The sequence below is a fragment of the Bombyx mandarina genome, chromosome 01 (assembly GCF_030267445.1).
Source record: "Bombyx mandarina strain Sakado chromosome 01, ASM3026744v2".
Lineage (NCBI taxonomy): Eukaryota > Metazoa > Arthropoda > Insecta > Lepidoptera > Bombycidae > Bombyx > Bombyx mandarina.
This window is the reverse complement of record NC_143208.1, coordinates 17,736,420-17,761,648: the sequence shown is the minus strand read 5'-3', so window position 1 is coordinate 17,761,648 and position 25,229 is coordinate 17,736,420. Positions and strand designations below refer to the sequence as shown.

The 25,229-nt window shown below is 35.7% G+C and overlaps 1 protein-coding gene and 1 long non-coding RNA gene across 5 annotated transcripts in view; one reads left to right on the top strand and one right to left on the bottom strand.

Annotated features, from left to right (window-relative positions):
• Positions 1–25,229, top strand: part of Ets65A (DNA-binding protein D-ETS-3) — a 121,086-nt gene that overhangs the window by 3,720 nt on the left and 92,137 nt on the right. For 2 of the 3 annotated variants that reach the window (XM_028187330.2, XM_028187329.2), the window contains exons 1-3: positions 6,642–7,446; positions 10,666–11,036; positions 20,532–20,615. In XM_028187330.2, coding sequence (XP_028043131.2) covers positions 7,442–7,446; positions 10,666–11,036; positions 20,532–20,615 — 460 coding nt within the window. In that variant the 5' untranslated portion in view covers positions 6,642–7,441. Of the gene's footprint in view, positions 1–6,641; positions 7,447–10,665; positions 11,037–20,531; positions 20,616–25,229 lie in introns of those variants that run through there. The other variant, XM_089731569.1, reaches the window with a different exon arrangement.
• Positions 8,729–25,229, bottom strand: part of LOC149503625 (uncharacterized) — a 109,252-nt gene continuing 92,751 nt past the window's right edge. Inside the window, exons 1-3 of one of the 2 annotated variants that reach the window (XR_016323938.1) lie at positions 18,521–18,883; positions 10,902–11,012; positions 8,729–10,014 (exon numbers count right to left, since the gene is read on the bottom strand). This is a non-coding gene — a long non-coding RNA (uncharacterized LOC149503625). Of the gene's footprint in view, positions 10,015–10,901; positions 11,013–18,520; positions 18,884–25,229 lie in introns of those variants that run through there. The other variant, XR_016323940.1, reaches the window with a different exon arrangement.

Below are 25,229 nucleotides of genomic sequence, written 5' to 3'. Positions count from 1 at the left end.
TTACTAGTGGTCCCCCGGTAATCGAAATTCGACTATAGTTATTTGAAATCATAAGTAAGACTAACTTCTATAATCACAGATTTCACCAAGACTACATAGGTACACTTTAGACAAATATTAATAAAGACAAACAATATTTAATCTATTCTCAGTTTGAACACAGACTAAGCAATAAGAAAAGTTGACAATAAACAAATAGTATGCATGCGTGTGTGTGTCAAATACATGGTAGTGTGTGTAATGCTTTTTTTATTAAATTAATGTATTATTAATGCATAATTTAAAAAAAAAATACACATTTGCACTCCTGCTCTGTATTCTCTATAAGTGTGGTAAATTTCATACTCCTCCGTCCGCGCAATTTTCAAAAAAAGCGGTACAAAGTTTTTGCTTCACGTATTAATATATAGATTATCTAAATGGAGACGAATCTTAAATTATGTTGACCATCCGGACGGTGACGTTTGGTTCGAAAAGCATTAACTGTAAGACGGGGATTTGAATTCTCGACCTTCGCACCAATATTGGTAATAGCTGGCTATTGACCTAGGATGTTGTTGAGCGAACAACGAATGGACTCCGCCCTGAATATGCGTTGCAATTTATCACTGCAGAGACAGACACATACGGGGCTCGTATAAAGATAAGAACATTGAGATAATAATAGTATTTCTGATTTCAAATTTACTCATCGAAACATGTAGACGCAATAATGAGAATTTGAAGACGTATCTCATAAAATGAACTTTAAAATTTCAGAGCGCTTTAATGATTTTATCTATTTATCTATATACATATATAAAAATGAATTGCTGTTCGTTAGTCTCGCTAAAACTCGAGAACGGCTGGACCGATTTGGCTAATTTTGGTCTTGAAATATTTGTGGGAGTCCAGTAAAAGGTAGATAAATATGAAACTGCTCTGAATTCAATGAAAATAACAATTTTATTTTTCCTTCTATGTGTCCCCCGTCGGACGGATTCCTTTTGTTTGATTTAAGTTTATTTTATACCAAAGTTTAGGTTTATTTATAGATTGAGGCATTACGAAGTCTGCCGAGTCAGCTCGTAATATATAAATATTTATTAACATTTATACTATATATTTATATATAACTATTTATTATTATATTATTTCTTACGTTTCGAACATGTACTTAGGGTTGTCGTGGCTACGGTCAGTCGTCTATTGTCAATAAATAACGCGAGTTTTATCCATAAAACTAATTTACTTACGTTTCGCAAAAACTGAAGAAAATACTATACAACAATTCAATCGGTCGGCATTCGATAGCTTAGCTCCTATTAAGCTATGAAAATTCGAAAAATGAATCATTCAACAAAAACATCTACTGTAAAAGAAAAGTAACCTAGAAAACCACTGAACAAATTGTTAATAAGCTAATGAAGTAAATTAGCATTTCATGGATATGGAATGAATAGTCAAAATATTTAAAAAACGCTGTAATGTCGGTGTGAATTTCCAGAGTACCTACCCATATGTTACTAACGTTTGTCAAACGCTCAGCAAATGAACAGAACACGCGATCGCATACGTACTACGAATTATTCTATCATCTTCTATAAATTGAATCCAGGATGTTTTTAAAGTGCAACAATGTCAGGTTTATATGATTGAACGTAGCTTGATTTCGTATACGAGTTACTAAACGCTGCTAGGTTCAATTTATTATTATGTCTACTGTTTTAAATGGATTATTGGGGATACGCCTTATATGGTGATTCAAATGTATGTCTTATTTTTGTTGCCAAATAGTTTTGACAGTCAAAATACTGAATGCTAAATATTCAGTGGACACCAAAACAAGAGTACTATCTATATATTAATACGTGAAGCAAAAACTTTGAACCCCATTTTACGAAAATTGCGCGGACGGAGGAGTATGAAATTTTCCACACTTACAGAGAATATAGAGAAGAAGTGCACAATGCTAATATTTTTTTTAAATAATGCATAAAAGATACATTAAATCAATAAAGAAAACATTACACACACTACATACCATGTATCTGACGCACACACGCATGCATACTATTTATTGTCAAACTTTTGTTCTTGACGTCTGTTGTCAAATTGAGAATAGATTAAATATTGTTTGTCTTTGTTAATATTTTTTATAATGTAGTCTTGGCGAAATTTGTGATTATAGAAGTATAAAATACAATCATAATAGTGTACAAACTTGCAATTCCAAATAATTATAGTCGAATTTCGACTACAGCGGGACCTCTAGTTCTGATTATTGTGGATCGACTAAAAATAATTATTGAAATGTATAATAATTAAAATTACTTTTCCAGCCTAATCTCGCTTCTTTATTGTCATTATAATAGATCCTTTACCTTAGGTATAATAAATAGATCTTTTATAAAATTTCCATTTTACAATACTGACGATTTGGAACATAATGTATGTATCTGAAAGATACTTTTAAAAAATTACTTTATATTTCGGCATACTAAACGGCAATTTCGTAGGTAAAGACCTAATATTATTTCCGACTCTACGAATACTTAAAAGGTTTACGGACAACACTATCGTGAACGCGTGAAATACCTGGACCGTAAAAGTAATTTCTTAACCTGGAGAGACTCATAGCGACGGGTAAAGCGGATGGAAGACGACCCAGAGGTTGGAGCCGAAAAAGATGGAGTGGCCAAGTGTCCGAGTATCTGGACATGAGATTTACGCACTTAACTGTGCCACTGACAGACAAAAGTGGCTACAAATTATAAAAAAAGGCCACAGGCGGGCGCATCACGATGCTCAGCAATGAGCGATCGACTGAAGGAGGAAAGTAATTTCAACAAATCTACGACTCGCCAATACCGAAGGAAATACTGAACGAATGCTACCCAATGAAAAGCAGTTCCACTAGATTATTAGTAAATTTAACAATCCACAACCAAAATTGCGTTCGTCCTAAGCGACGGGGAACTGCGCATTTTAAGCCATTATCATGCACCAACTCGCCTCACACAACAAAAGGTTATCAAAGACGTATTGTGATCAATTGTTATTCCATCCTTTCAAGTCCAATCGGCTTCTTCAACCGCGATTTGCATTGGACTTTGGAGTTAAATGATCTGCTCGTTTCCTACACGTCGAGCGCTTGCTCTAACGTCACCAACAAGCATACCTTTACATAACCTATTTAAGTTTCATTTACTTAGGATTGCTTTACGAAATATATTAATTATGACTAGCCCCTTATGCGCAGTAGGTGTTAGTCTTATATGACTATTATTAACAAAATTATATAGAACAAATGATTAGAATTAAATAGAAATTATTAGATAGAATGTCGATCCATATGGTGCTACATTTAAATATATATTAATATTTTTAAAGTAAATTTGTACAGCGCCGTTGAAATTAATTATGACCATAATCATGTTAAAATCAGCTCATTGTAATATATAAACATATGTTACTTTTAAAGCAATTAAATTTAATAAACACTAAAACATGATTGATGACTTTGCCGGCTACGTAGTGCGATGACCTTCAAAGGGTGCCCGCCAAGAGATGGATGGGGAGACCCGAATACCGGGCCCAATGGTGTGGATTGTGAGAGGCCTATGTCCAGCAGTGGGCGACTGTGGGCTGGTGATAGTGACGATGATGATTTTGCCACAGTTCGAATATCGAACAAAATCGATTTTTTCTCTACATATTCGCTGGTAGCTTACGAGGCTATTCCAGCTACGCCCAGACGTGTAGGTGAGCTCTCGGGGCTCTAAGCAGGAGGCGTTGCTAACACTAGCCCTAGCAAGAGCAGTGCTTCGTAGCATTTACCTCCGGATCGGAAGAGAACTGAGAAGATTCGGCAAGAAACTCAGTGGGCTGTGTCTATGGGCTAGTTTACTCGCCGAACCCTTCGTCCCAAGCGACGGGTTCGACTACATTCATTGACTGTTATGCGGTACGAAGTTCGATGGGTCAGCTAGTTTAATATAAAATACGCAGTTACAATAAAACTGTTACATAGATGATTCACAATTTGAAAATCATGTCACAGTTGACGCCGGTATTGATTCTGGGTATTCTTTTAATCGCCGTCAAGGAATGTTTTGTATTAAATTATGGAACAAAGCTTAAAAAAGCTGAAACTTTGGCCTGAAGTTTTAAAATCGATAGTAGCATTACGTTACGATGCCTATGGGTTCTGAGGTCTACCAACAGCAGATGGTCCATGACTACTACCAACCTTCTAATGCAATCGCAAAAACTGATTAGATCACTCGTGAACAGACTTCACGTAAGATTTTACTTGAGGGGTCTTGCATGATTGAGAAGATCAAATCCGGCCTTGAAAAATCGAGTGAAATGAACGAGTTAACACCGGACGGTAGTTTTTGTCGTATATAATAAGGTACCTAATACAGACGTCCGGTTGTATTAGATTAAAGTGTCGTGCGCGACTATTCGCCCACTTCACTTGACCATCGTTACGAATATTACGGTAGCAATGGTATTAATAGTCATATAAATACGAAATATCCACGGTAGACATTTCTTTAGAGATGGGGTTTGTGTTCGTCACCCTTCCAGCTTCATCGAGAAGGATGGACGAAGTGAATTACTAACTGTTCTATTTGTAAAACAGAAGATTGCAAGGAATATACTCAACAAAAAAAAACTTAATTGCTAATTTTTTCAGGAGTTTTTTTTTTCGTTCGTCTGATGAAGCGAACGAGATTACATTTGATGTATTTTAGTTAATTCGGTGAAAAAAAATATAGCAATTTAAAACGAGGACGCCATATTTGTTACATAATCGAGTATCGTGCATGTTATAAAATGTTATTGCTTAATAGCATTCGACCGAAATGTCCAAATTGAAATATTGAAACATAGGTATATACTATGTATAATGTAGTGTAAACACTTCCTTGGTACGTAATAATGAAATTATATTTTCGTCACGTGCTTTGTTACTTCGGCAAGTAGTTTTACTGGTGGTAGGACCTCTTGTGAGTCCGCGCGGGTAGGTTCCACCGCCCTGCCTTTTTCTGTCGTGAAGAAGTAATGCGTTTCGGTTTGAAGGGCGGGGCAGCCGTTGTAACTATACTGAGACCTTAGAACTTATATCTCAAGGTGGGTGGCGCATTTACGTTGTAGATGTATATTTGCTCCAGTAACCACTTGACACCAGGTGGACTGTGAGCTAGTCCACCCATCTAAGCAATAAAAAATAACTCATGATCGGACATAGAAAAGCCCTGTCGTCTTACTATACAGACACAGGCACTCCACTCCCCTCTCTTCCTCTCTGAAGGCGCAAGAGTCCGACATAACCCGGTCAGTTATCCCCCGCGGCCTGGTATCCGTAAATGGATTCCCCAGCATTAAAAAAAAGGCTACTCTGCTCGCAAATCACGGTGTAGAGCTGGCCTCAAATGAATACGATACGAGCCCGGACTAACTTTACGTGAAGACAGTTATGGAGCTATCCAGGATGACCTCAAGATAATTGACTTTCTTGGCCCAGAATATCAACTGGCCGAAGGTGATTTGAAGCAGTATTTTGTATGCCAATTTGAATACATATTATATGTATAAAAATAAACGACTATATATCGACGCTTGAAAGGCAAACGTGACTAAGTGACAATAACTGCTTTGTACATAAATGATAGGCAATAACCATATTCGATGCGCAAAAAATATATATTTCTAGGTCTATTAAAATCATTTCAATCCTACAGCTACTAGCTAGATTCTACTACATTCTAGTATTCTAGATTCGTTAAAATAAATTTTGTTTTCAGGTATTTCAACTTTAAATTAGTCTACTGTAAAGTTCACGCATTGTCGCTTAGTCACGTTTGCCTTTCAAGCGTCGATATGTTTCTTATAGTGAATTCAAAGAATAAATGTGTTAAAAAAAGTAAATGATTTAATCGCATTTCCGATAGAGACAGTCGAAAAATAAAATTTTGTTACCAATCTTATCAACTCGCATAATAATATTTCGTTCGAATCTCTAAACGCAGTGGGAGAACGTATTTATTGTATGCGAAGAAATCATTGAACATTAATTAAACATTACATTACTCGCACCTAATTTAAAGATATACAATTTGTAAATGTTTCCCCATTCCCTAAAGATGTGTAGTTAAGGCGAAGTATGATACAGCAAAGTTTCGTTAATCAACATTATTACATTGTAAATGTATATACTAACTACAATCCGATCATAGTTCATATATGAGACTAGCGACCCGCCCTCGCTTCGCTTCGGAAACATTAAATATTATTGATAGCTGAGTCCCGCGATGTTATCCCGCGGTACGACAATAACCGCGGGCAAAGCTAGTCTAAAAAAGTAGCCTAAGTTACTCATTATATCATCAGCTACCTATCAGTGAAAGTCTCGTCAAAATCGGCCCAGCCGTTCCAGAGATTGGCTGGAACAAACAGACAGACAGACAGACAGACAAAAATTGTAAAAAAAAAATTTTGGTGTATGTACCGTATTCCGTATTTATATGCATGTAGTAATGTGGCGGGTAGCCATCATACAACGCAAGATAATTGACAGATGCCTGAATCTCGCTTACGACATTTTCAAGATAAAGCGCATATATACAAGTTCCGAACAACAAGATTCGGACCGTCGGTCTACCGAGCAATATCACCCGCTCGGTGTAAGATCTTCCCTTTCGTCGTTAAGCCTTCCCCAAACTGGTGACCCCGACGTGATCCCATGTGATGTGATGTGGGGAGTGATGTGGGCTTATCCCACAGTAAAAAGCGGATATTTCGATATTACAAACAGACACTCTAATTTTATTTATATGAATAGATTAGGCGTTGTCTCAAAATAACGTTTCGGCGCCTAGTATTTCCACGATCTGTCTAACGCGCGTCGAACGCATATCGTGACGTCACAGCGTAAACAAAACTCACTTGATCAATGAACGGGAGATCGAAAAAATCTAAAACTAAAACGCGTTGTAAAACGTTCAATTTATGCCCGTGGTCAAACCGAGCGGTACATATAAATAATTGTCCGTACATCGTATTTCCCTTGCGCCGGATGCTTTCAATTTGATCGTTGTGGCACGGCGCAAGCCCGACCGCCACATTACACCAAAGGACGCAGCCAAGTGATAACCGCGGATATGTTTTATCGATAAATTACGAATTTTAGTACAAATTATGAATAACTAAAAAAAAAAAAAAACATTACTTAACTTTTCAAAATAGAGAAAAAACAATCGAAAATGGAACGCGTGTTTCGAAAATGAAAATTTATTATTAGGAAACATCGATTCGTTCTTTTTTGCTCTAGCTTATTTATACTTTTTTTTTAAAACGTGGTATCACTGACATGTGATACCAAGTGCAAGCAGCCACAACGGAGACAGATAAGATACAAACCAAGCGGCCGAAACGGAAGAGAATATCCGACATGAGGTGAGGAAGCCATCAATGTATTAAAACAAATATGAAAAGCTGTAAGAAGCGGTACATCACCTACTAAGCTTATAGGGTTAATTAACACAACAATTTCAAATTGGCACATTTTTAACTTTCATTGCTTTTATTCCACAATATCCGATGTCCAATAATATTAATGACTAGCGACACGCCCTCGCTTCGCTTCGGAAACATTAAATTTTATTATTGATAGCTGAGTCCCGCGATGTTATGTCCCGTCGTACCGTGGGTGACCCCGCGGGGCGAAGCTAGTCTAAAAAAGGAAAGCCCAAGCTACTCCTTATATCATCAACTACCTATCAGTGAAAGTCCCGTCAAAGTTGGTCCAGCCGTTCCAGAGATTAGCCGGAACAAACAAACAGACAGACAGACAAAAATTGTAAAAAATGCTATTTTGGTGTATGTACCGTATTCCGTATTTATATGCATGTAGTAAAAAGCGGTTATTTTAATATTACAAACAGACACTCCAACTTTATTTATATGTATAGATAACCGTCTGCCAATTAACGCTAAAGTTCAGAAAGTACTAAAAAGAACAAAGTTCAAATCGAAAATTTTCACTGAAAATATCTATTTTGGCCTCCATGACATGTAAAAATGATTCGTTCATCGCAAAATGGTAAATATCTGATAGAACTTCTGTAATACCCCATAGTGCTTTCTTCACACTTATTTTATGTTTCGATGTGGATGGCGGCAAAAACTTGACCAAATCAAAGAGTTACGGCCTTCTTCCAATTAGGCGAAGTGATAGCTCTGTCTGAATTGATATGGTTTTTATTGCGATTGCTTTTATTAATTAAGCACAAGCTCATGACCTCTAGACATATTTTGCATTAATGCCCATAGACAAAGAACGAGAACATCGCTGCTTTATTGTATACGCTGTTGTACTATACAAACCTTAATACAAGATTACTTCGCAGCAGATATAGACACAATATTGATAAAATCTGAGCTCACAACATAATGTTATGTATTTAAAATAGAAGTTACGGATTTAAGAATTTAGGAAAATCAATGAGGGCACTGTCATTGCAAACGGAAGTTGTGAACGTAGCTCAGAAGTCGCACAACGGTAATCATGGCGTCTACAGATAACACAATGTGAATGCCGCCATTTATAGCATGAAGGCTGTATATAAAAAGAATCGTTCACTTTATCCTTTTCTCTCACAGATTAAGTGACAGTCAATAGCTGCTTAGATAAACAGTGCAAAAATGGAAACAGTTGGGATAATAGCTAAAATCAAACCACATTCAATTATTCTTTATTAATATCCATCGACACATAGAATTAAAATCGTATTTATTCAGATTAGTTACAACATCAAAGAAGAAAGAACTCTAGAAACAGTATATTTCAAAATATGCATGTTTTAACGATTTATATTAATAAGCACGTATACACAAATATCATATTCAAATTTATTTTTAACGATAAACATTTACGGATAAGTGTTACAATTGCATTTGCTGTCGATTTAATATTGAAAATATAGCGTGCATATAACATAAAAATATAATAATAATAAACTAGCATACACGACGAAATTTCCTTAGTGTCAGATATGCAGATCGATAGGCGTTCTCATCTTGTCATGTTTCATGATACTAAGACAATACGTGTGTAGATTTCGTTTTTAATATAATTAACATAAATTAGTTCCTTGGTCGTGATTGTGGGACCAATATCAGCTAATGTAAATATTAAGTTAATCTCTGCCTTGTAAAAATTAGTATAGTCTGTGCCTTTGTGTTAATTTATTTCCGGCTTTTGGTAACTCGACCTTCTAGTCCCTTTTAGTTATTCTAATCATCTTCAACGATCGTTTTTGTGAAATGATGGGAATCGAAAAAGTTCAATGTCATTTTGGAAGAGTCTCAAGAACTATTTGATTTTGATTTTGTGGCGACATCCTGCTCTGTTTTGATTCTGTAAAAATGTGCTCTTTTACAAGTACTAAAGGGTTACATCAGGCTGTTAATACACATTTACCGTGGAAGAAGAATGAACCAATTCGCAGTATGTGGAACTTCATGTTTCTGCCAAAGGGTACTTGCTATATGTACTCTATCTTTATAAGCTTATATGCCTTTACATAATGTGATTATTCCCATAATTATAGTGAACATGAGGTGGAAGTAAAATTTCAAAAATTTAATTTAAATGGACCTGGAAGAAATATCGATTTTTTCACAACGCCTATTTTTGACTATAAACTCCTCTATCACAACCGATTTAAGTTCCTCATACGTAACGAAGGGACCTTCGGCGCGCAGCCATTCCGCCTCGTGATTCACCAGAGATCGGCAAGCGATTGCCAGTGTCAGGTCATCGGACCAGTCAAAAAGCTCCGACAATGTTTCAACACAGTTGAGCCACTGGTCGGCTCTAAGGAACAAATTCGAGCCGCTGATCAAACGAACCTCTCGGGCTAGGTTCGATACATATCGTTCGTCCTCGGGATCTCCAGGGTAGTATCTAGACATTTTCGCGGATTTTTTGCTCGCTCTCGTTCAAAGCTCTTCTAATTCAACCTAAAATGCAAAACAAGAAGGTTTGAATATGTACTTAAACTTAACTAAACTAAAATAGCTTCATAACTAAAGGATAAGAACGCCATCTAACAAAATGAAACGCGAAAAATATAAACCATCCTAAAAATAATAATTGATAATTCATCAATGTAGTTGAAATCAATTTAATGTACATTATTAAGAATAACCTGAAAAGATCTGATGTTGATAAAATTTGAATTTAACATGAGTAGTTTTTTGAAAGCGCCAGCTTTCAAATAAATAAAAAATCATTAAAATCGGTTCACCTAGAAAAAAATATCTAAAAAAACAATCACATAAATTTAGTAAAATTGATAAACTTCTTCTTAGTTTTTTTTAAGTATTTTAAAAAGAAATCAGATTAACAATTTGTTGGCTAATATGAACCCGCAAGAATTAGTATTACTACTATAGTATAGTCTTTTTTATGCTGACTAAATCGTTCTCTTCGTCAAGTTAGCCAATATTCCAACTCAATTAAGATTTTGACATCATGTCTCAAAATCGGCTGTAATAACTTAGTGATATCTATGAGCTTTCGGCTCGATACCAGAATGTGAACAAGCTGGTAAAACTCATCGATTATTGAAGTTGTTTTAAATTCTAGAACGTTTCTTCTTTCGTCAACAGGGTTGACTTCCGCGGGCTAAAGTGTGCGACTGCACTCCGAGCCAATCTCAAATCTGCAATGTACGAAAGCAGCTGCTCCTATGCTGGGGCTTTGGAACTAAAACGCAGCGCACTGAAGGAGGAACCGTGGCCGGCGACAGAATGGCCACCGTATCGCCTTCACCAATCAACCTTCGAGCAATTGAAGCAGAGTGTGGAGAAGGCCAAGGCGGCTCTTCAGGACAGGTCAGGCTTACTGGGGACGGCGACGGCTTTCGGTGACTTCTACGGAGGTCAACTAGGCCAAGACGCTGGCGCTACACTAGGCTTCGGACGTGGCGCTCGAACTGAAGATTCTATGCTCGCATCTGTGGACAAAGGCAAAACTGTTGGTGAGTATTCTATTTTATTAATACATATTTTTTCGAAGTCAATTCGAGATCCTAAGCGAGATCACTTATTTTCATTGTTAAGATAATACAAATTTGTTGTAATACAGTCGAAGTAATACCAATGTTTTAGTTTAAGTTTATGCAATATCAAAAACAAAGAAAAACTCGTTAAAATAATAAAACACTTAATAATTTAATATTTTTTTACCCTTTTGATGAATTTGGTCAAGTCACCCACTTGACCAAATTCATTCATTAAATTAAAAAATTAAATTAAAGCACCTAAAGTAAATCGATCCATGATGCGTGTGCAAATTTTCAAGTCAATCGAACGTATTGAGATCACCGAAAATGGCGTTCAAAGTTTCCGTTGCAAATAATATATACAAAACTAAGAGAATCGCGTTAAAAAACATTACCACAATTTAAAGTTAGAAATAATAATATTGTGTATAAATAATATGCCACAATCAGATTTAAACGACGCAGCCTGACGTGGATCGACCTCACAATGCTCCAACATGTATACATTTTACACCAGTACATTTCCATTTAAAGGTCCGTTGTGTCAACGACACAACGACGATACAGATCAGGACACACAGCTTCGTATTCATAAAGAAAATCGATAGTACACCGCGAATGCACGAGTTGAGCGAAATTCATACTTAAACTTTGAGCGAAAGCGTTGCATTTACAGGATCCGAACGCATAAACCCTTTTAGATTAAGCGTTATGATTCTGTAGGTACGAAGGTGGGGTAGCGTCTTTCCACAGATAACAATCGCTCTCAAGGGAGAGACGGGGGCGTGAGAGATCTCACCCTGCCGTAGTCATAGCAACGCGACCGCCCACACTCCGCCCAAAAGATCATCGCACGCAACCTTAGCTAGTTGTGAAAATAAATTTTTATTATCCACGTTGAGTTCATTATTCGTGAAGTTAGTCGGCTCCACTAAGGGGCATCCCTACCCTTCGGCTAACGAGGGGAAAAATTGCAGTTGAAAAATGATCGCTTCTCTTATTTGCAGAGTCAGGTCAAAGCCTAGGTTCAAACAATTATTATGATTTTATTTTTCGCTTTTATCAACTACAACAGCCCAAGTCTCTCGATTTTTTTCTTGGTGCAGTATGTAATGAAAACGTCCGTATATCGTTTTTTTATGAACCACAGCTAAATTGTACAAAAAGAAACATGCCTTAAAGTATTATTATCGCGAATTGAAGTCTTTGGCTATGACCTCAATTACTTTACAACTAGTTTCTGATTAAATTTTATCCAAATCGGTTCAACGGATGACCGAGTAAAACATGTGCAAATTTTTTTATGATAATTTATTTATAATATTAAAGGGACATTACAAAACACTTAAAAAGTGATTCGAAACTACATTGAAAACAAAGCCTGAATATATTTGTAGCTTGAAAACCACATCCACGTTGGCAATGTCGCAATGAAGGAGAGAATTTATTCCAATACAGGTCTATACACCACATTGTACGATCAATTATCTTGAGATAGTACGCGCAAGTTTTGGGCACTTGATACTTTCAAAGAGCCAACAAGTGAAAAGTAAAGAGTGCCCAGATGAATTCCTGCTGCTGTCATTGTCAACAATAACTATTCTTAATGTAAATTTTCATCCGTAAATTAAGTCAAGTCGTTTTAATGTTATCACATAAAAAACGGATAGGAAAGCCTTCAATGTCTCTGGAACAAAAGAGCTTTGGAAATAATAACTCTGATGCTTAAATAACTCATGGTAATTAAACCATAGCGCGATCTATCTCGACGCCAATGCCATCTAGTGAGAAAATCGGAACTAATATCATAACCATTCTGCCAGCTTAAAATTGATTTAATGACCCACGATAACGTATTATCAGGGCTTTAGTTCAATCTATAGCTAAGGATATTTACTGGTGAAGTTCAGAACTAGAGTGTTGTTTCAAAATCATAAGGAATCTACAGAAAAAGCCCTTGGCTTCCCAATACATATTCAATGTAGGTATATTTAGCATTGTATTGCTCAACCCACGAAACAATGTGGGAAGTTAAGAATTGTTTTCATAATTATAGTTGAGTTATTTTAAAAAGGATCAAAACTCAGTTATTAGTTTGAAATTATCAAAAACAGCAAATCTATAACACGATTTCTATCAACCCTAGGCGCTTAATCACAGACCTGATTCAAATGAGATTCTCTTTCTCTGAATAAAGAAGTCGAATGAAAATAATTCAGGGCATTTTTTTCGCGCACAAAAAAAAAATTGAAAATTCAAAGCGACGAAAGAACAAAAGCCTCAACTGTCATGCAGAGACAATAAAGTTTTTTCAATTAAAAAGGTAAAAAGCTCTCCGTCGGTGTATTGTCTTGGCAGAGATTCACCCCGAGATTGAGTCTCATTCCGTTTTTCAGAATGAAATTAGAAATTCATTTCACTCCGTTGCACTCTTGACCCGCAAAAAAGGAGTTGAACTTTGACATGAAATTTAATAACCGGATCCTAAAATTTTTAGTGCCATTAGCGAATTTTAACTTTATATTAATTCGCATTTGTTACTTCAACAATATAACAATATATTATTGGTAAAGCTTCTAGATTACTAGAAAAAATACCGAGTTTAAAATGTAAATCTCACACTACAAATTTATACTAACACTGGCTGACCCGGCAAACATTGTTTTGCCATATATAAGATTTCTAGGGAATTTCTAGTGTAGAAAAAAAAAAAAAATTATTGTAAGTGTGTAAGGATGTGGTAAATGAGTGAAAATATAATAAAAATAACAAAACCTCATTCAACCACATAATACCTCATTATAAAAAAAAATATGTCATGTCAAAAAAAAAATGTGTAAAAATATATATGTGTAAAATTAACACCGCTGTATTCAACTATAAACAAGAACAAACAACATTAACAAGGAAAGTTCTCGAAAATTTTCAAATGGAATTGGAACGCCGTTTTTCTTAATACGCTTACAGCAACATCCATTAAACGCCCATGATGAATAGGCAGCGCCGAGCCAAGAATATTAAACGACGAATGATCTCTTACTTTATTAGCATAATATCGTAATAAATGCAAAGCCCGCGATTCCCGTTTGACGTTATAAATTCTAGTCTCTGAAATAACTAAAAATATTAGACAATCGTAGGACTAGCGTTCTGTTTGAACCGGATAGATAATTCGAGAACTTTTCGTCTTAAAAATCGATAGCACTACGATTTTAACCTCAAATTAATCTGTAGCCGCTTTTTTTTCTATATTATGTTTTGGATTTGTCGTCGAATATAACTAAAGTGGTCCAATAAAGGCAACCTTATCCAAATATTATAAATCATCGTCCCGTTTTTATGTTGTCGGAGGCATACATTCTTTTGAAATTAACGAATTGGGTCTCTGATGGATTTAGTCAAATATAACAATGCGAAGTCTCTGCTAAAGGCAAAAGAATAATTTGGAACTTTCAAAATTTTATAAGCAAAATTGGAGGAAAATGATACCTTAAATAGGTTTAAGCTCAACTAAATAAATTCAAATCAATCCATACGAAATCTATTACTAGTAACTACCCGCCAAGTTCGAACACAGATTTCATCAAACATGCTGCACCTAAACGTGTGTTTATTAAAATAAAAAACACCGCTTGTACACAATTGAAATTTCAATCTTATATAATAAGGCAGAAGGCAGCATTCAGTGTGATTGATGTCTACGAAATCCGTCCAGTTAACTTATAACAGCCTTATTTATAGTGACTACATAGTATAAACAGATATACTAGTACGTACTCAACTGTTATGATCTAATAATAGTCGATACAACGTAATTGCAGGAAAACGGAACTTAACGTGTAAGTGTTACAAATGCATGCCACGTGTAATAGGGATGTGACGTGATTAAATACCAGGTAGTCCACGAGATCTTTGGTTTCCTTCTTTAAATAAATAGATTGTCGGCTCGAACGTTAGTGAATACAACGACTATTTTACGCTACTAGTCAACGTATGTCTTAATCTCACATTTTTGCCTCAAAAGTCGGTATTCTGGTTAGTTCCAGTTTTGTCAGCATGATCGTGTGATATGTGTGCGTTGTATTTTAATGAGCAAACCGCTCAAGACCAGAAAGGAAAAAATCATCGTCAATTGCATTAAGTTACACAAATTTGAAACAACTTGTTTTTTTTTTTTCAAGAAGATTAAATTAAACAGTTTCCATTGAATATCACGTAGTCAAGCATTTTTGAAATTTGACACATTTATTGACAATACTGTTCGTCCAATAATTGAAATTCGACCGTAATCTCTGACATATAAATAAAAAGTCGTCGTGGCCTAAAGGATAAAACGTCCGGTGCATTTGTATGTAGCGATGCACCGGTGTTCGAATCCCGCAGGCGGGTACCAATTTTTCTAATGAAATACTTACTCAACAACTGTTCACGATTGACTTCCACGGTGAAGGAATAACATCGTGTAATAAAAATCAAACCCGCAAAATTATAATTTGCGTAATTACTGGTGGTAGGACCTCTTGTGAGTCCGCACGGGTAGGTACCACCGCCCCGCTTATTTCTGCCGTGAAGCAGTAATGCGTTTCGGTTTGAAGGGTGGGGCAGCCGTTGTGACTATACTGAGACCTTAGAACTTATATCTCAAGGTGTGTGGCGCATTTACGCTGTAGATGTCAATGGGCTCCAGTAACCACTTAACACCAGGTGGGCTGTGAGCTCGTCCACACATCTAAGCAATAAATAAAAAAAAATGACGTCAATCCTTAGATTCCTCGATTCCTTCGTGTTACTTTTCTATTTTGTTGTGTTATCATTATTCTGAAAAATACTGACGTACTTCCAAAAGCTTATTACTGACAGCCCTAATGCTTGTCAATAGCTGTCAAATAAAAACAGCTGACAATCTGAGTGATCAAAAACAGTACATAAAAGTGGAAGTAAAAAAAAACTCTTTAATATTTTTTTATAACCACAAAACCAACCTTGACGATCTTTAAAAACTACTGCATATAAAAAAGAAAATCGTTTCAGAAACCTCAGAGAGAATAATACAATTTTGTATTTGCTTATTTACGTATAAACATCATATCGTGCACGGTTAAAGGAAGCGGTGTAAGGTAAAAATTACTTTAAAAATAATATTATGAATGCGCAGAAAATTTACCTACCTACTTAGAATTATACTAATATAATGCAAACATATAAATAACATAGATTTGTCAATACTTCGGGCAACAATCTAAAATCATAATAACATTAACAAGAATCTAGCTCGAATCAAAAGAGATACATCAGATACGCGATTGCCATCTGTACTTTACACTGTTTTTCTTCGCAATGAAAATTCTATAATACAAAAAATTCCCGTTAAAGCGAAGGGTTAAAACCCTACTTGATTAAAATTCATAACAACGTTAAATAGATGTTAACACGAAAATGATTGCGATACGTCGTACAGATATACCGGCTTATCGTTTTAAACGTACTATTATCGCGTACCGATCTACATACTCGTACCTATTACAATCGTCATCAATTATGACGCAACACTTTAGATCGTATCTGAGTAAAATATACATCAATAAATCATTACATGAACTCGTTTTCATTCATTTTTTAATAGTCGCGAAGAGAAAGGGGCTGGTTTTTAATACGCTTTTATTAGCTTCATACGTATGTTAGTATGTAACAGTATCTTTGAACATAATTTTGACCCCCTTCAAAACGTCGGATTAACTCGAAATTTGGCATACTTAATAAGGACCGATGACAATTCAATATTTTAAACAGTTTGATCCGTTATCCTTACTAGGATAATCAGGATTAGCGATTTTTTTTTCCTGAGACCCGGAGTGTGTGCTTCAAGACCAAGAAGGGAGACTACTGTTTTAAACTATTATTTATTTTACAATTTATATTCATTTGTGAGGTCGAAGCGACGGAACACGTTCAATCGACAGCATAAGCTGGCTCTCTGAAGCATCTGTAACTAGTATTTTAGGACGTCCTTCCTAAGATCTCACAATTCGAAGTACCTAAATATTAAGTAATTATTGTTTGATGCTAATTGTTTTGATTCGTTTTCTTTGTTTTTGGATCAAAGCTTTAAAAATTATACTTGTTAATTATACGTTTAAATAAAATACTGAAATTTTATCAACTTACCAATAATATACCTAATTTATGTCTGTAATTTCATATTTCGACATTTCGATTTAAAATAAAACAGTCTATAAAAGCTTCAAAATCCTACCCCTTGTTTCAGTCAATATAAAAGATAAAACGGTGATGGTGTTTCTACCCTATAAAACCAATGAGTCATCGATAGGGACGGCATGGGGCTCAGTGTAAACCTTTATTATATTAACGCCTTACGGTCATAACTAACAAAAACAATTGATGATAAACGATGTTGTTGATTTTAGTTATCTATTGAACCATTTTAGGAAAAATCATATAGGAGTGTGCTCAGTGCGAGTTTATTAACGTTCTCGATAGCGTAAAAGTTAACCCAATTTTCTATGCAAACGTACGCAAACGATCACATTCCGTACAAATATGAGCTAAACGCTATTAAGATTACCTACATACTTCTTTCTTCTAACTTTTGTCGAACATCGGGTACAAATAACCAACAAGAAAAGGCGCTTAAAATGTGTACAATGAAATCATACATTAATCTTTTTTGTCAAAAAAACCTATAGATTGCCCAAAGACTATTTACTACTCAATAACAAATCTTTCATGTAGTTATACATTATGCAGACAATTAACAACGAAACGAAATATAAATCATTCAAATAAGTCGAACCTGTTCCGTTATATACCTATCAAATCAAATGAAGTCAAAAAATTTTTATTCAACATAAATGAAAGTACATACTTGTTGAACGTCAAAAGAACTACCGCCAATTCACAAGAACTAGCCTCCGTCCTGAGAAGAATTGGCAAGAAACTCAGCGGGCATGTTTTTTTTTTTTAATATTAGATTTTTTTTTAATATTAGATTTTTTTTAATATTCATTTTTACATGAGTATAATAACATAACAATTATTACAATAATTCCCGGAGCGAGCAACTCATTCCCACTTTGTGCAATCTTCTAGATAATCATTGACTTTATAGTAATCTTTATTGCACAGATGTTCTTTAATAGTTTTCTTAAACCTATGTATATGTAGGTTCTGAACATCTTGTGGGATTTTGTTGTACAGGCGCACAGACAGTACCCGTAAGTGACAAAAGTTTATAGATTGATAATACCCGTAAATAATAAACACACTCGTTCTCAATCTAGCTTATTAACAAATTCCTAGCTCAATTCTGCGTAAAGCAAAACCAGTAACTGAATTCAATAGCAACATAACAGAAATATTTAATAAATGTTCAAATCAACAAGTAATTGAGTAATTAATAAATACATCAACGTGTTGTTAAAAACAGCGAGAGCGCAACTTACCCGTGGATTACGACCACTAAGCCAATAATCTGGCACTTGAATTCCCACATCGGGGACCCTATGCAAACAAACAATTATTGCACAATCAGAAACTACTCGTCCGTGGGTATAAATCAGGAATGATAATGGTGTCCCGTAATGACACTCAGTTTAGTTCTGTTTGTTGACAATAGATGGCGTGCGTCCGAAGTGCGCTCGCGCATTTCGCGAGTTCGGGCTAGGGAATGAGCGGGTTTTTGTGAGATTTATTTTATTAAAGTAGACCGGTAGTTTCACTCACGGTCAACAGATGTTAATTGATTAGTGGAACACATAGACATCACAAAGTCAAGCCCGCTTACATTAAGACACAAGAGAACGACATTTTATTTTTCCTTCCAATTCGTTAGCCTTATGGGTCTATTCCAATTACGCGCAGACCAAAAGGTGTGCTCACGGGATCCGCATGAGAGAATTACTAACAGCAACCCTACCAAAATTAGATTCTACCACACTCAATATCATTTTTTTAACACATTTGCTTGGCCTTAGAAATCACTGCAGGCTACTACGTATCCAAGCCGCTACTAAAGGAGGTGTTAGGTTTTTTTTATTTTTTTTTATTGCCCTTGTAGGCAGATGAGCATACGGCCCACCTGATGGTGAGTGGTTACCGTTGCCCATGGACTTCAGCAATGCCAGGGGCAGAACCAAGCCGCTGCCTACCGCAACACCTACCGGTACACTTACCGGTACACTTACTTACCTTATTTGCTTTTCCGTAGCTATTTTGACCACAGCTACCTTTTGTTAGCATATAAACAGGAGACGATTTAATTGTTTCAAAAATAAACAGAATTAATTTAATAATGACGTGTTCATTTTGAATATAAATCATTTAAGCCATTACGATTATTACTATACGTAATTCTCGCTCCGCCGCGCGCTTCTCTACCCTCTCCTTCAATGGCCCGACGTGTCGCTCGACGTTTCATGGGAATTGTGACGTAGACAATATAAACTTAATTGTGCGATAGATACCAGTAATGATAGAAGCGACCCTCTTTTTTTTTTAAATTTATGAGTACAGCGTGACCACCCGAAGTGCCCCCGCGCCAGTTTCAACAAATAAATATTGCGAAACATATTGTCGAGAATCGTTTGGTATTTTTATTATTGTTCGAACGTGGGAGAACTGTAATGAATATTTTGTTGCAAGTCAATTGATTTTTTTCAATAGCTCAAACATGTTTTTTACTGTTTTATTATTAAAAAATATTATGATTATATTTGGGCGTGTTTACATGTTGAGAAACGAAAATTAATTAAATATTTACTTTTGTGACATAATGAGAAGTCCTAGTAGTAATAAGTAGTATAAAGTCCACCCTAATTGTATAATAGATGCCCTTAATTATTATATGCCACTTAATTATATAATGGTTTCAAAGTGGGTGGTGACAAACACTTGTAATGTAATTGTCTATAGGCAACGGTGACCAATGTATTGTAAGACGGATGATTCTATTTCTCGAAAAAAGTACGGCTGTTTTTCTAATATCTGTAAATAGCAGATTCGCTGTGCCCTTCAACTGCTGTTAACAATGCATCAGTGAAACTGATCCCACACCATCGGGCGGGCATACAAATATTAAGTAATATGAAACATAACAGCACATGTGTAATTTCTTGCGGTAGGCAGCGGCTTGGCTCTGCCCCTGGCATTGCTGAAGTCCATGGGTGACGGTAACCACTCACCATCAGGTGGGCCTTATGCTAGTCTGCCTACAAGGTCAAAAAAAAAATTAGGTACTACGCGTTAATTATTTACACTTAGTCTTTATATATTTCCAAACTTGCGTATACTTAACAGTATATGTATTAGTTGGTCACGGACGACGAAAGCGGTTTTAATTATATACATAATTATATAGGACTTGCGGAAACCGAATAAAAAATTATACGTTTAACCTTTTTTCTTTTTATTCCAACAGAAGAGATGCGGATTTAAATTTTTTTTTTTTTTATACAGGGAACGATAAGCTCTCTTCGGGACTCAGTAAGGGGTACGCCACACCCACACTCTCAGACACATTGCGCAGCACTAAATGTACAGGTCAGTGGAATTTCTCTTTTTTAAAACGTGCGTATGCATAAGAAAATGGTCTTGTTGAAATTTTGATTATGTGAAAAATAAAACAAAAGCAGGTCAAAAGTTGGGCCGTCGTGACCTAAAGGATAAGACGCCCGGTGTAATCGCATTGAACGATACGACTGTGACGATATTCGAATCCCACAGGCAGGTGCCAATTTTTGTAATGAAATTCGAACTTATCATAATATGACATTGAAGAATGACTTCCACAATGAAGGTATAACATAGTGTATTTTTTTATTTATTGCTTAGATGGGTGGACGAGCTCACAGCCCACCTGGTGTTAAGTGGTTATCTACAACATAAATGCGCCAACCACCTTGAGATATAAATTCTAAGGTCTCAAGTATAGTTACAACGGCTGCCCCACCCTTCAAACCGAAACGCATTACTGCTTCACGGCAGAAATAGACGAGGTGGTGGTAAGTAACCGTGCGGACTCACAAGAGGTCCTACCATCAGTAATACTCGTAATCAATAGTATTAATTTAAAAATGAAACCAAGAAAAAATATAATTTTCGTAATTACTGGTGGTAGAGCGTCTTGTAAGTCGGCACTGGTAGGAACCTACCTATTTCTATCCTGACACAGTAATGCGTTTTGGATTGGAAAGGTGGGGCAGCTGTTGAACAATAAAACTGAGACTTGGGACTCATGTCGCAAAATGAGTGGCGACATTTACGTTGTTGATATCTCTGGGCTCCGGTGACCACTTTACACCAATTGAACTGCGCTCTCGTCGACCCGTGTAAGCAATATTTTTTTTTTTATCAAAAGCATCCGTCAGTGTCATTAAACAATAATTATTCACGAAAGATTACATGCGACAAATCGTTCGATAAATTCCATGCGGCCCTATCTTTACCATTGTGACGTCATCATGCGGAACGCCTTTGATCCAGAGGTAAGTTTTAATTGCCCCGAGCCCTTTGAAGTAACGGCTCGCTACACCCGGGAGTGGTTACAAAAGTTCGCGGCGTCGTGGTCTTCCACTCGTTCCGACGACTATAATAGACACCGTTCAACGGTAATTTGTTGAATGTCAAAGTGGACTAATCGTTGGACGTCAAAGAATACTTTGATTCCGACTTTGAAGCGAAGATACGTATCGTTTTGATACGTGCCATTTGATGCGGGGGATATTTAGGAAATTCTGCAACACATTTCCTGTTTCGCATTTCTGTAACACGCTTTCATTAGCTCGGTATGTATGCACGTTGTGTGTAACGAAATGCTCGAACGATAATCACATTGGCTCCAAGACGTCCGATTAAGTTGAAAATATGCACACATGTCAAGGACCAATGACAATAAGTTTATAACTTCTCTCTAGTATTCTGACCAGTATCAACCGGAGAAAAAAAGCATTCTTAGTTCGGTTTGCTATTTAAGCGAGTTTTTTTTTAGGTTTTTAGGTTAATCGTTATAATAAATCCTAAATGAATATATAAAATTACCCATAGACACAGCAAACTGAGTTTATCACCGGATCTTCTCAGTGGGTCGCGATTACGATCCGGTGGTAGATTCAGCGAAGCACTGCTCTAGCTAGGGCTAGTGTTAGCAAATTCTCTCAGGTTGAGCCCGTGAGCTCGCCTACCTGTCCGGGCGTAGCTGGAATAGCTTCTTAGGCTAGGTACCAGCGAATACGGAAAAATAAAATAAAATTATGGTATAATATAATAAATACTTATCTATCAAAATTACTGCAATCACGGACTTCGAAATGAAATACGCAAATGCGTAAATTGCCGTTATAGGCAGACGGGCATACCGCCCACCGTATAGTGAGTGGTCATCGTCGCTCACGGACGTCAACAATGTCAGGAGCAGAGCCAAGCCATGGCCTCCCGCTGAGCATGATGATGACCCGTGTAGCAGTAATGCGTTTCGGTTTGAAGGGTGGGGCAGCCGTTGTAACTATAATTGAGACCTTAGTACTTTATATCTCAAGGTGGGTGGCGTATTTACGCTGTAGATGTCTATGGGCTCCAGTAACAACTTAATATCAGGTGGGCTGTGAGCTCGTCCACGCATCTAAACAATAAATAAAAAAGAGTACTTCCGCAAATGTAGTTTGAAGTAAGACATGTCATAACGGTCGAGGAGCCAATTAAAGAAGATGTAGTATAAACTGAGTATGTTAATTTGTACGTCAAGTTGTAATAGAGTTAATTCAAAATATGTAGACTTCCTCGTACAATATCGGCTTATTTTTTATACTAGTGTTCTCGCAGTAGTCGAAATTCGACTATAATTAATTAAAATTATAAGTTTGGATATTATTATAGTTCTATTGTCAAAGACTATTATATTTGTATAGTCACAAATTTCGCCAAGACTACACTATAGACAAATACTCGTAATATTAAAGATAAAGAATATTAACCTATTCTCAATTTGACTACGGACTTTAAGTAATAACGAAAGTTTGACAACAAACAAAGAGTAGGTATATGTGTGTGTCACATATATAGTAGTGTGTGTAATGTTTTCTTTATTGATTTAATGTATTTTTAATGCATATTTTTTTTTAATATTAGCGTTCTGCACTCCTTCTCTATATCCTCTATAAGTGTGGGAAATTTCATGCTCCTCCATCCGCGCAATTTTCGTAAAAAGGGATACAAAGTTTTTCCATCACGTATTAATATATAGATGAGGTAAAACAAAACAAAATTATGTCGGTACTTAATAAAACCAATCGGAAAAACTCGACATCCGCCAGAGCCGGACACGTGCCGTCACACGTCATTCTATTAATTAAGGGCACTCCAGACATTTTGTGACCCATTCACGAGAACATGTACTGGGTAATAGGTATTTAACAGAATATAATAAGTACTAGAGAATAGGGTGGATATTATTTAGCAATTTATATTATGTTCGTAACGTTTTCGATTATTTTGTAAAGTTTTTGAAACGAAAACACTATTGCAAAGTGTAAAGAAATAGAAAAGTTTTAGTATATTTTTCTTATAAAAAGCTCCGATACATACTTTTTGTATTTATTTCTTGCATTTATTCCAATAATGCATTTATTTATTGAAACAAATGTTTTGAACAAACACAAAAAAATCACTACACTTTAAGAATAGTAACTCATAATTATTTTAGAATAATTTGACAATTTGAGTTGAACTCATATAGCGTTCTGCTTTTTTTCGAAGATTTCATTGCCTGATAACGTGACTTTTAAGCCAAACCTTATTTCTTCATAATTAGATAAAAAATGATATACCTCGAAATAAGATGAAATTGATTAATTTCAGGCTTTAATCAATTGGAATGAAATAAAATTAAACGAGATAAAATGAGGTGAAATAGTCTCAGTAAATTTGTGTTTATTTACTGAAACTTTTAGGAAGAACCCGGGAAGTGGCTTTGTTTCATTTTCCAACCATTGTGCACTTTCAGAGATGCTGGACAGTTAATTATAAGAAGACAGTTAATAACCCACCGTTACTGTACGTTTAAGCCTGAAGAAACACTAAGCTATAAAAAAAAAACACTTAACTTCGGTCCTCGCTTTTCCGTCAAAATCGTGAACTTGTCGAACAAATATGTACATCAATGACCACAAAAGACGTTTTATAAGACATTTGTTTAACGTTAATGTCAAAATTGATTTAGAAGAAAAAAACTCGGTATCATATCGTCTTCTCGCATTAAAACTGTATAATTTCAAAACTTACTAATTTTACAGGAGAGTGTTGTAAAGGTGTAACATGTGATATTTTTAATATTAATCACCTTTGCAACATTTATTTTTTATTTTTTACCAGTTACATTATCTGTCTTTTAAAGTAAGATAAAATTTTGTATTAATTTTGTTAATAGTAGTCAAAATGCAGGGAAACTAAAAAAAACTAAAACTAAACTACGCTCTTTTGACAGTATTTATGAGAAAAATACTGGTGATACCAAATGATTCCGCATATTAACTCAATTTCGAATATTTTTGGAAATTGTACACTTTTAATGCGAAAAGGCGATATGGGAATTTTTTTTGGTTTTATCTGTTCTCTTGAAACATCTTTCATCAATACAGTAACAGCTCAATTACATCGAATCACTCTTGACTATTATTAGGGCTACCCCCCAGCAGCCGTATCAAATTTTAACGCGTGCAACACTGCTCGTCCCAATTGCGGTGACAGCCGTACTGTGTCTGATTTTTTTCTCATGGCTCCTGGCATTTGGGGGTTAAAATGGCACGTGACACATACTTTTTAGGATTCCGTAGTTATAGAAACGGAACCAAAACTTTGATTCGCTCTTCATCCTGAGTTTTAATTGTACAAAATTCAACGCGCTTTATCCAATTGGAGAGGCTATATTGAATGGACAGGCAGATAGATACAAGAGTTCATAGTTTTCACTGGACGTACTTTATAATGATTATCAGAATTCTAAATTGATTTGTGTAAAAGAAACGAATTCGCTAATTCTTGAATTATTACATAATGACCGTTGTATATGAATGTAAATTATGTAAATATATAAATTATACAATTATACATAAATTATAATTTTAATGTAAAATATATTCAACAATATGCACTTGTTCATTA